The sequence below is a fragment of the Orbicella faveolata genome, unplaced genomic scaffold (genome assembly GCF_042242905.1).
Source record: "Orbicella faveolata isolate gen_17 unplaced genomic scaffold, um_ofav_v1 contig_24, whole genome shotgun sequence".
In the NCBI taxonomy this organism is placed as follows: domain Eukaryota; kingdom Metazoa; phylum Cnidaria; class Anthozoa; order Scleractinia; family Merulinidae; genus Orbicella; species Orbicella faveolata.
In genome coordinates, this window is record NW_028301552.1 from 13,834,310 (window position 1) to 13,845,000 (window position 10,691).

The 10,691-nt window shown below is 38.7% G+C and overlaps 1 protein-coding gene across 1 annotated transcript in view; it reads right to left on the minus strand.

The window, feature by feature from the left end:
• Positions 1-306: 306 nt before the first annotated feature.
• Positions 307-10,691, minus strand: part of LOC110069695 (uncharacterized) — an 18,498-nt gene continuing 8,113 nt past the window's right edge. Inside the window, exons 2-5 of the mRNA XM_020777228.2 lie at positions 5,170-5,333; positions 4,196-4,589; positions 1,671-1,712; positions 307-598 (exon numbers count right to left, since the gene is read on the minus strand). Of these exons, the coding sequence (XP_020632887.2) occupies positions 588-598; positions 1,671-1,712; positions 4,196-4,589; positions 5,170-5,333 (611 nt within the window). The 3' untranslated portion in view covers positions 307-587. The remainder of the gene's footprint in view (positions 599-1,670; positions 1,713-4,195; positions 4,590-5,169; positions 5,334-10,691) is intronic.

Sequence of the window (10,691 nt, forward strand, 5' to 3'; positions counted from 1 at the left end):
ACTATGTTGGGATCGATTGATTACCGGATATGAATAATTTTCAACAAAAGCTGTTGAACCAGGACTGTCATCAAGGAAGACGTAGTATCATGTGCATCAAACGTATAATTCGTCTGAGGCGTGTTGTACATCTTGGTAAACAAGTGAAATACAACACAAAAAACGCCAGACGAATTTAACCGCCAAAAGCGTCTGAAAAGGCGCATTTAAGATACGTATCGCGCCTCTCAGATTTATACGTCTCAGAAGTATAATTTATGTCGAAGTAAAATTAATACTGGGCACAGAAAAAAGACAAACTCGATCGACTGAATTCAAGTTTTAATAAGGAGAGCATGATTGGCTGTACAAGTGCGTTATAAATACTGGTACATTAATTCTTGGCACAAAATGTGGGGAAAATGCCGTAACAGGCCAGGTAAAAACTGAACAAACGTATCAAAATGTAAAAAATGTAAAAAAATGTAAAAATACACAAATGTACAAAGTGTTAAAAAAATGCCCAAAATTCTGAGCCTTCTCTACTGCAATTCAAATTCCATACAAAAACGGCTCTTTATCGACGTTGGAGGAGGCTGCGAGGTCTTTTAATCTTTTCCTACCAGTGAAAAACAAAAATAAGTCATAGAAAATCGAAAACAGGAAAAAGGCCACGGTTCACTGAGCCGAAAGTAGAAATTCCTCAACAAGAGAAAAAAGATAATAATAAGGGGCAGAGAAAGTAAAAGGCAAATATGACTTGATTTCGTAATTTCCTCTTTGGTTCTACGCCCCCTTGTCCTTGCATGGGACAAATATATCTCGCCACAGGCTCACCCGAGTGTTGCTGGAAAATAAATCCCCAGCATTGAAATAGACCAATAAAATTGCACATTAATCCGCTAAATTTCTCATGTGAATATAACATTACAAGTGCTTTTTCAACATCAGCATCGTCTTCTAGCTTCTTCCTGACCGGAATCGAAAGCTGCCATCTTGAAAAAGAGTTGGTAAGAAATTATAGGAGCTTATCATGAGGATCTGTGGTTGATTTATTTTAATTTGGTCGCGGGGGCTTTTCCTAAGAACATTTCACACGAAAAGAGTTTTGAGGGACAAGTAGCGGGTACTCGTCCCTTCAATTCAAACTGGTTTGAAATCGCGGGACAAAAGTTTGGTCCTTGGGACTAAATTTTTTTGACAAATATGGCTAGTCCACAAGATGGGGCTTGTGTCCGCTACTTTTTAAAGGGAGTAGTGGCATTGACTTGTCCCCTCAAATGCGGCGACCTTTAAATGTTGCAAGAGTTCACTGTGTGTGACGGCTTCAAAACTGCCCTTTCCTCCCCGGTCTGAATGAAGTTTACGTTATTTTCTGATTGTACAATTAAGAACTAGAGTTGTTTGTTTACATTGACGAAGATGTGGCAAAAGCAGGCCTAAATTCGTTCTAGAAATATTAGTTGAAGAGTGTAATTATCTTAGTCATTAGTCTCATATTTGCTCTGATGTTTGGTGTCTTTAAAATATTTCTAGCAGCAATGCAACACAGAAAAGGTACCGAATATCCTGATACGCTTCATTTTTGAACTCGCTAATGGTTACACTGGCTCTATGACTTGTAAACAGTATCTTGAGATCCATAAAAATTATTTTCGACACTGATCAGAATGAAGGACAACGTGGCTCACCTCCATAATACATCGTCAAAAAGAAAATGCCTTGTTTGAGATCTAGAAATCAATCAATCAATCAATCAATCAATCAACAAGCAAGCAATCATCAGTCAGTCAGCCAGTCAGTCAATCAGTCAGTCAGTCAGTCAGTCAGTGAGTCAGTCAGTCAGTCAGTCAGGCAGTCCGTCAGTCAGACGTCAGTGAGTCAGTCAATCAGTCAAACGATGAATTCAGTTGATTAACCATTAGTAATCCATTACTTTTTTATATATAATTCTTATAATAGTTTGCATTCTACTTATAAATTCAGGGATCAATCTTTCAATATATATTAGCGGAGCTCCGGTGGCCCGAAGGGCCGCCAAGCGGAGCCCCATACTCATATAGGAAAGAAAAGGAAACCCATGAGTTGATTTTCTCTTGGTTATCATGGCTAGCGGTATCGCTTGTGGGCGCGTACGCACGACGGCGACGACGACGACGACGGAGTCGCGCAACACGGCGGCCATATATACTTCAAATGATAGGTTGACAGAGACATGCAGCCTTGGTTTACCGTGTACTTCTTTGATATTGGACATCCATGTTATGATCAATTGACACCTGTCAAAACAAGGTATCCGCTGACCAGTATCACGTGACTATATCGCGGGCTCAAGTTTAAAGCTTATCGGGGTCACTTGTTTTTTGGAAGTTGACCGCTGACCACGTGCTGGTTTTCGATTGGATCGCGGGGTCGTGTCAGGTTAACTTGTTGAAAACAGGGCAGGATTGTTCGGAAGCCGGTTAACGCTAACCCAGGATTAAAAGTTTACCGAATTATAATTTTTTCTTCTATACAAATGTTTTTTGCTGCTTTGTTTTGTGTATACGATGATTATTAAAACTCAAAACAGAAGTTGTAACAATATACAGAAAACCTCACAATTCTACCTTTTCCTGGGTTAGCTTAATCGGGCTTTGAACAACCGGGCCCAGGAACTACCCTTTTAGGCTGGCCTAAATCAATATATTATAAAATAATTGAGCTACTACGCACGCTCTCATTGGTCGATAGGTGTGTTTAGATGAGAGTTTGTAAACACGGTTGTGACGTTTTAGATTCGCGCGTATTTTATAAAAGCAAGAGCACTTTTTCAGAGTTTACATAGCCTCATCTAAACACTCGGACGGTTGGGAGAATTCTCGAAAGTTATGCAAACTCGAAAGTTATGCAAACCCGAAAATTATGCAAACCCGAGACTACGTGTCGGGTTTGCATAACTGTCTCGAATTTCCCAACCCTCCTCGTGTTTAGATGAGGCTATGTAAACACGGAAAAAGTGCTCTATTGCTTAAATATTTCATACCGCCAACAGCCCATACCAAATATTGGACTTTAGAACTCTAAAGAAAAACGAAGGGTAACCTGTTATGCTGCATGTTAGGCACATTACGTAGTGATGTAGCGGATGCAACATTCACCAAGTAATGTTACAAATATTGCATGGGGATAGATAGTGTTGTTTTGTATTTACTTTCTCTTGTCATTGTGAGGATATTTCAAGTTATCGCGGTGGCCCCATGGTTAGTGCACTCATCTCCGGATCGCCGAGCGGTCCGGGTTCGAGCCCTGGTCGGGGACATTGTGTTGTGTCAAGATAATCTCTTGGTTGTGTTCTTGGCAAGACACTTTACTCTCACACTGCCTCTTTCCACCCAGGTGTATAAATGGGTAGTGGCGAATTTAATGCTGGGGGTAACCCTACGATGGACTAACATCCAATCCAGAGGGGAGTGTAAATATTCCTAGTCGCTTCATGCTACTGGGAACGGCTGATAGGCCCCTTTGCCCATATGTAGAGTTTGCTTTCACATGAGATGGACGGATGCATACTATTTCCACAGTTTGCATTGCGCATCTTCTAAAGCTTAGCCTAAATTTTTCAAATTCGTCTTTGTAATCCGTGCTAATCTTCTCCATCCTTAATCATCCTTGTTCATTTATGATTTATCATTATCTCTTTGATGTTTTTCCATCTCTAATAGCAGGTTTCTTTTAATTGGAAGGTAATTCTGTGCGCTGCCAAAAAAAAAAAAAAAAAATGCCCCGAATAAGCTCCTTTAATTGGTTAGATTAATTTCCACACAGTACAATAAGTAAGTAAGTAAATAAGTAATAAGTATAATAAGTGTGTAATTTTGCTAACTTTTTAAATTTCAGCCGGACGAGCCATTGAATCTGAATATCAGTGTTACTTAAAGAACGAAAGAACGAAAGGCACAACGCAGCATCCTTCATGTTGAGTTCAGTCCATTTTCTTAAGGCAACGCTCTCTCGTGGTATACCATGGAATATCCCACTTGTCACAAGTGACTCGTGGGATATTCCATGGTACACCACTCGAAAGCGTTGCATGACTAGGTTATCGTCATATAATCATACAATCGTGTCTTATCTTCTCTATGAGTTCGTCGAGCGAGAAACAGATAATCAGAGAGAAGCTCTATCAACGCAAAATCCTTTAACGGTTAGGATAGATGCTTTATTCGATATATACCTGAGATGATGTCGTCTTCACTGCGTGATTGATCTTCACGATCACTGTCCAGCTTCTCCTTCTTAGATGGTGGCTGTTGAACTTTTTTCTCCTGCTCGATCAGCTCTTTTTTCCATTGTACCAATACAAAATCGGCTGCTTCTTTAAGCCGTTGATCATGGTGAGGACCGGGCACTAACTCCGCCTCAGCACCATCCTTGAGCCAGCGCCAATGGCTCACGGCCTTCAGCTCGGCCTGAGAATTAAAATCTTGTGCGGTTTTGGGAGGATTGCTTGTCAGATACACTCTGACAAGTTGTCGGAGAACTTTGGCATCTAACAGAGACGTCACTTCTCCAGAGGGCGGTTCTTCAGATTTTGTCCACGGTAGTAATGACAGATCCTCTGGAGGACACTGTTTCACATATTAGAAAAAGCAAATAAGGTCACTTGAATGTGCTTCTAATTTCCGCAGTAATAGTAGATAAGGGGGATTTTAAAGTAAATTGCACTAAGAGTATCAAACTGAGTATTGACATTGAGTACTGACTTACTTAGTAGTACGTGCTTATTATTTATAATTTATTATTATTATTATTATTATTATTATTATTGATAAGTTAATAAAGATGGTGAATTTTAAGCTCGGTAATGAAATGTGACGGTGAATTAATCAACGTGACACGAGCGTGGGACAAAGAAAAATTCTGAGTCCCCGACAGGAATCGAACCCATGACCTCCCGAAGACCGGGCGGGCGCTCTATCCACTGAGCTACGAGAACTCATGGAGAGCAAGGTCATTTAACTGAGTTCATATATGACAGGTGTCCTGCATACTGCTAGGATCAACGCTATCGAATTCATCGTGAGTAGTGATAAGTTAACTTATTTCGATTCCTGTCGGGGACTCAGAATTTTTCTTTGTCCCACGCTCGTATCATGTTGATTAATTCACCTTCACATTATTATTATTATTATTTTTGATATTACTAACAGAGCACACGAAGACTCCATCAAACGCAGGATGTTTTTCCGCGAACTTGCAATCACTAATTTCGAGTTCCCAAAGGTAAACTTTAGGAATGATGCCATTGCGGACTTTGATCAGAGATTTTCCTCCATATTCCACGAAAAAAACAGGATCTGCGAACAGCCATACTTAAGGCATTAAATAAAAAGCGAGTTTGTTAGTTTGATTAGGGCTTGCATGCATCTCAAAGAAAGGTTATTATATAAATAACTAAGAGTAATTTAAAACGTTTCAACAAAACCACACGACAGAATCTTTTCAACTGCATGTTTATCAAATCGGAGGGACTGGATAAATTACATGGCGTCTGCACGCATTTATAGGGAAGATATTTGTTTACTTTGTTTTTGTCATTGAAATGTTCAAAACGTTAAACATGCAAATTGCCATGCAAATTGCCATGCAAATTTATTGAAACAAAAGAAAGTGTTTACATAAGAGAAGAGTTCAACTCCCACAGGATTGGTTTGGCACACCAACATGGCCGCCGTTTCATTGTTTTGGAACACCAATGGACCTTTTTCGACTGGGCGGTTTGTTGCCCCATTTCAGACCATGTGATGATACTCTTGAGAATTCTTCCTTTCAATTTTTCAAATAGTTGCGCGTATATGAATAAATAATTTTTAGATGGATAAAAGAACAATTCTCTAGAGAATAACACGTGGTCTGTAATGGGACAACAAACCGCCCAAGCGAAAAAGGTCTATATGGCTGCCATGACACTCCATAGCTCTCTGGCTGGTGACGTCACTGATATCTTTGCTATAGCAATCAAATCAAACTAAGAGTGTCTCCGTACTTGAGAGGCTTCTCTCATCGTTTTTGATCAGAGCCTACTCGCAGGCTAGTGGAAACTGCCCGGTGTTCTAGGTTTTTGAAACACTTCGATCCGACTGTCGCGCAATTAACTAACTAGAATCAAAGGCAAGTAAACTCCTGAATTTCGTAATCATGTCACATCTCATCTAACAAAACCAATATGAGGACATCTGAAAGTAAACCCTCGAATAGCAGCTCCTATCTCTAACAAATAACCGAGCGGGATATCAACGGTTAAATCTGAGTATAAGGTGTCTCAAAACCAGGGGCTATAATCGGGGACGGAGACCGTAAGCCCTGTGATATGGGACAATTTATCTATTTTTAGAACAAACTGCGCCACAAACTCGTCCCCAGGGCCTTCTCCTCGACGATTTTCAGGGAGAAGACACTGGTGAAGGCTGGGTCACGTGGTACAAAATCTCCAAAAATCTTGACGATTTCTATTACGTGACATTTTGAAAAGACCAAAACAAAATGGCAGCCAAAGTTGTGTTCGAAATTTACCTAAGAACGCGGAAACGTTATGCTACTTATGCACGAGACAGTGATGGCTTCCTAGAAAGATAGCACATTATTTTCGCTGGGTTTCTGGAAGCAGGTCGCTTAGTTAAAGAATCTGGAGCTATGGTACGTAAAATTACATCCAGATATGTAAGTTGCCTGTTTGTACTTTACATGAAAGACTGTAACTATTTGAAATAAAGAAGATTATAGTTATTTTTCCTACGGTGCTTTCAGTTTTTCGGTAGCTCTCAATTCCGATTGAGCTTAAAAGATATAAACTGAGCCGAGTGACTCAAAATGAGTGGAATTTTTTTGACCTAAACAAAAACGAGACCTAGTTGCATCGAGTTAAATTTTCTACAATTGAATTTAAGCCAATTGTTTAACTTGTGTCTACCTGGGTGGCCGTTCTTGTTGCGTAATGTTTTAATTGATGGTCGACTTTATGTTGAGTACTAGTCAGAACGTGACCGTTATTCTCTCCGGCAGAGTGATAATTCGACTCTGAAAAAGAAATATGCTAGAACTTATGTGCTAAATTCTCACTTTTTTTTCATAGAATTGTAGATAAATGGAATGAACTACCATTGGGCACTTGCTGTGAATCCAATCTGAGAGCTTTTAAGGCGAAACCTAGAAAATTATTTATGTCGTGATATAATGTGAGGGCTTGAAGGGATTTTATTTCATTTTATTATTTTATTATTTTTTTTTCCCCTTTTGGTGGTCTGTTTTTATATGGGGTTTTAACTCCTTTACAGATCGTCCATATGGCTTATGTTTTTTTGGAGTAGTCATTAAATTGTAATAAATAAATAATAAATAAATAAATAAATAAATAAGTAAATAAGTGAGTGAGTGAGTGAGTACGTAAGTAAAATCCGGTTGATTATTAGACTGTTTTTTGAGTAAAGTTAGCCTGAAATCAACCTTGCTCTAGTAAATGATTTGCCTGAACTATGTGTTGTGTGGTTTTTCTTTTCAATTTCAGAATTCATGTAATCGAGAATGAGTTGATCTTAAGAAATTATTACAAGTTGTTAATTATTACAAATAAAACGCCCGCTGGCTAAAAATTTCAAAAAAGATCATGAGGTTTCGGCTGTCGATCTACAGCCTTCGACGGATAAAAAATGGAATGCAGAATGATAAAATATAAGCAAGAAAAGGCGAGATAAAAATAATAAGAAAAACAAAAGCAAAGTAAAAATGTGTAAATTAGGTGACTATTGTTTAAAAAGAATACTCTACTGGTTTGAAATCAGCTTAGAATTATTGTATTGTTTTATTATAATTATAGAATTATTGGAGGTTTTCCAGAAAATGAACTGCACAAAATGAATGTGTTAATTGTGGTTTATAGGCTCGATTTCCTTTGCCACATGAGCGCGCAGATGGTGAGCGAATTCCATGGATATGTTGGTGAAAGAAAATAAGTAAATCCTGTAAATTTCAATCGCTTGGACGTTTGCCACACTTACTTAGCAAGCACTTCTGTCATTACGAACCATATCGATCGTCTTTGCTGGCAGATAGTTATGCCGCAGTTTGTTGTTATGCATTAGCTGTCTGGATGGATAATGCATCCTCTAGTATAAAAACACCCAATATGTATCAAACACTTGGGAGAGTGTTTCACCACGTACCAAACACCCTACACTTGCATCAAAACCACAGGGCTATGCTGTGCTATGATTTGGACTCTCTTCCCAGTGTTTGAAAATGTGTTGAATTGTTGTCATGTTTGTCATGATCATGGGATAGAAGTCAAAGTAGTGGGTAGAGAAACAACATCAGGTAAATGTAATTTGTGATAGTCAGTATTGACTTAAATTAATATTTTGCCGACACGGATCAGAGAACTGGGTGCCAGGGTAGTAGGCAAAGACTCATGGGTGGTACGTTTGTGAAAAAGAGGCGGTTGAGAAACTTATGACATTCTACGGTCAAAGCCTTGCACTTGCACTTTGGGATAAGGTTTACTTTTATTGTGTAATTAGCGCTATCTGATTTGTTTGTTTGTTTGTTTTTTTCATTCTGTTGTTTATATATCAACCTTAAAAAACCCCAAAGGTGGCGCCACTGCATATGGTCGGGGGTACACGGTCCCTATTTTCCTAGCAAGAGGTTTTTATGGTTTACGTGTCGGCTTTGGCGCATGTAGTACGTTACTTGATGTATCTCTTATCCACTTTGTTGTAAGCTTATTGCCACAATTAAAACATATCTTGGGCCAGGCTAACCAACGCGCCCATGCCTCAACCTTTGAATGCGTTCGGTTGTGTAGTGAAGGCAAAATTACAGGTTTCACAACTTTTTTCTCAAGGTTAACCCTTTTATTTACTGTTGACACTGGTAAGATTCACTGCTTGCCTGACTGGTAGAAAATCAAAAAAGTAAGAAACTAAAGAATTGCAAAGAAAAATCACCACCTGGCTGTAATTCTGTAAACAAAGAAGTTTGTGAAAACAAATAGTCTATGTATTAAAAGAAAAGAGATAAATTGTTATAGAGTAGCACGAGCAGTACATATCTAGACAATCTATCTCTATTGTCGTCCTGTGGTAAGTAAGATTCTCTTGTAAATTTGTTATCACCCCTAAACCTTTTTCAGAACAGCTTTTATTGGCCCTTTCCAGTGCCAAGATGGTAATCAAAGGAAATTTGGCCACAGCACTTTAATTGACATCCATCCAGAGGTATTTATATCCTCAGGGCCCGGTTGTTCAAAACCGAGATTAAACTAATCTCCGATTAAATTTCCTAATCGTGGGTTAGAAAACGATTGTTCAAAAGGAGATTAATCCGTCGAATTACTAATCCGTGATTGCGCGTAAAGTGAATTATTTTAATTGATTATAATGCATTCTTACGCTATTTTACGTCATAGAATTGCGCGAAACTTGTTTTCAAATGGCTTCCCCGGCGAATAAACCGCCCGTGAAACTGTGGCCTTGTTTACTCCGACGGTATCGCCGATAACTTGACGAAAGTTGACACTAGCATAAAATCATAGTGCTAGCAGCACTTTGGTCTATTGGCTCAAGAGCATAGCCACGCTTCGTTTTTCTCCGCAAATCCGCCTCTGTGAGGTTTGTGGTGTATTGAATGGACGCTCTCCCGAATGTCTAACGAGTCCGAAGCTCTTGCCCGCTATAAACGAGTATGTTATGATTATATCGATAACATTTGTCCAACGCGAGGGAGATGAAACAACAAGCCGAATATTTTTCTTCGAGTTAATCCTCCTCCGGAGGTGCATTAAATTTAACCCGCCGATTAGAGTTTGATTAGCGTTAATCGGGCTTTGAGCAACGCAATCTAATCGCAGATTAAATTTTAATCGTCGGCTAAGCAATTTAATCCCCGATTAGCGCTAATCGCGGTTTTGAACAACCGGGCCCAGATCTCACTTCTCCAGTGGGGAGGAGACCCCGGAGGACGCCAGACAGGAAAAAGGCAATAAATTCAAATTCCTTCCTCTGCATTTATCTGTAGATTAGTTCTTAATAAACACATAATAGATATAAATGATCTCCTTCACCTATAAGAACAATGAGGTTGAAATTTGCAAATTTTAAGAGTACTTAAAGAATAAACCTGAGGCTGAGGCTGAGATTTTGAAAAGGATATAATTTTGTGTTGAAAATTCGAACTGTCATGTCTCAGTTATGTTTGTAAATCTAACCTAAACCGTATTAAAATCTTCATTTCTCTAAACAGCAAAACTAGCCAAAAAGCAACAAAAATAGCACTAGCCGTATGTTCGATGCTAATAACAGAAGAAGTTATGTGTATTACATCGATAAGTCTTTGATCCCTGCAGGCTGGTTCTAAAATAATTTTAATACCATCCAGACGCCAAATTATATATTTGACAACAGAAATGTCATATACTGTAATCTAAGAATATTCACAAGGATATTTTCCACCTAAAACTGGCAGAAAAATAAAAATATTTAGCCTCGGCCGGAAAAACAATCTTATTATTTGAAAAAAAGAGTGTATTTGAAATAAAAATGGGAATAAGCCCAATCCTAATACAGATGGAATACGTGTCCAGGCACAAGAAAACAGAAACGATTTTCTGTAGAAAAAACAAGGATCACAAAAAACGAGGAAAATCTAATTTTAGATTTGAAATTCGAACATAACAA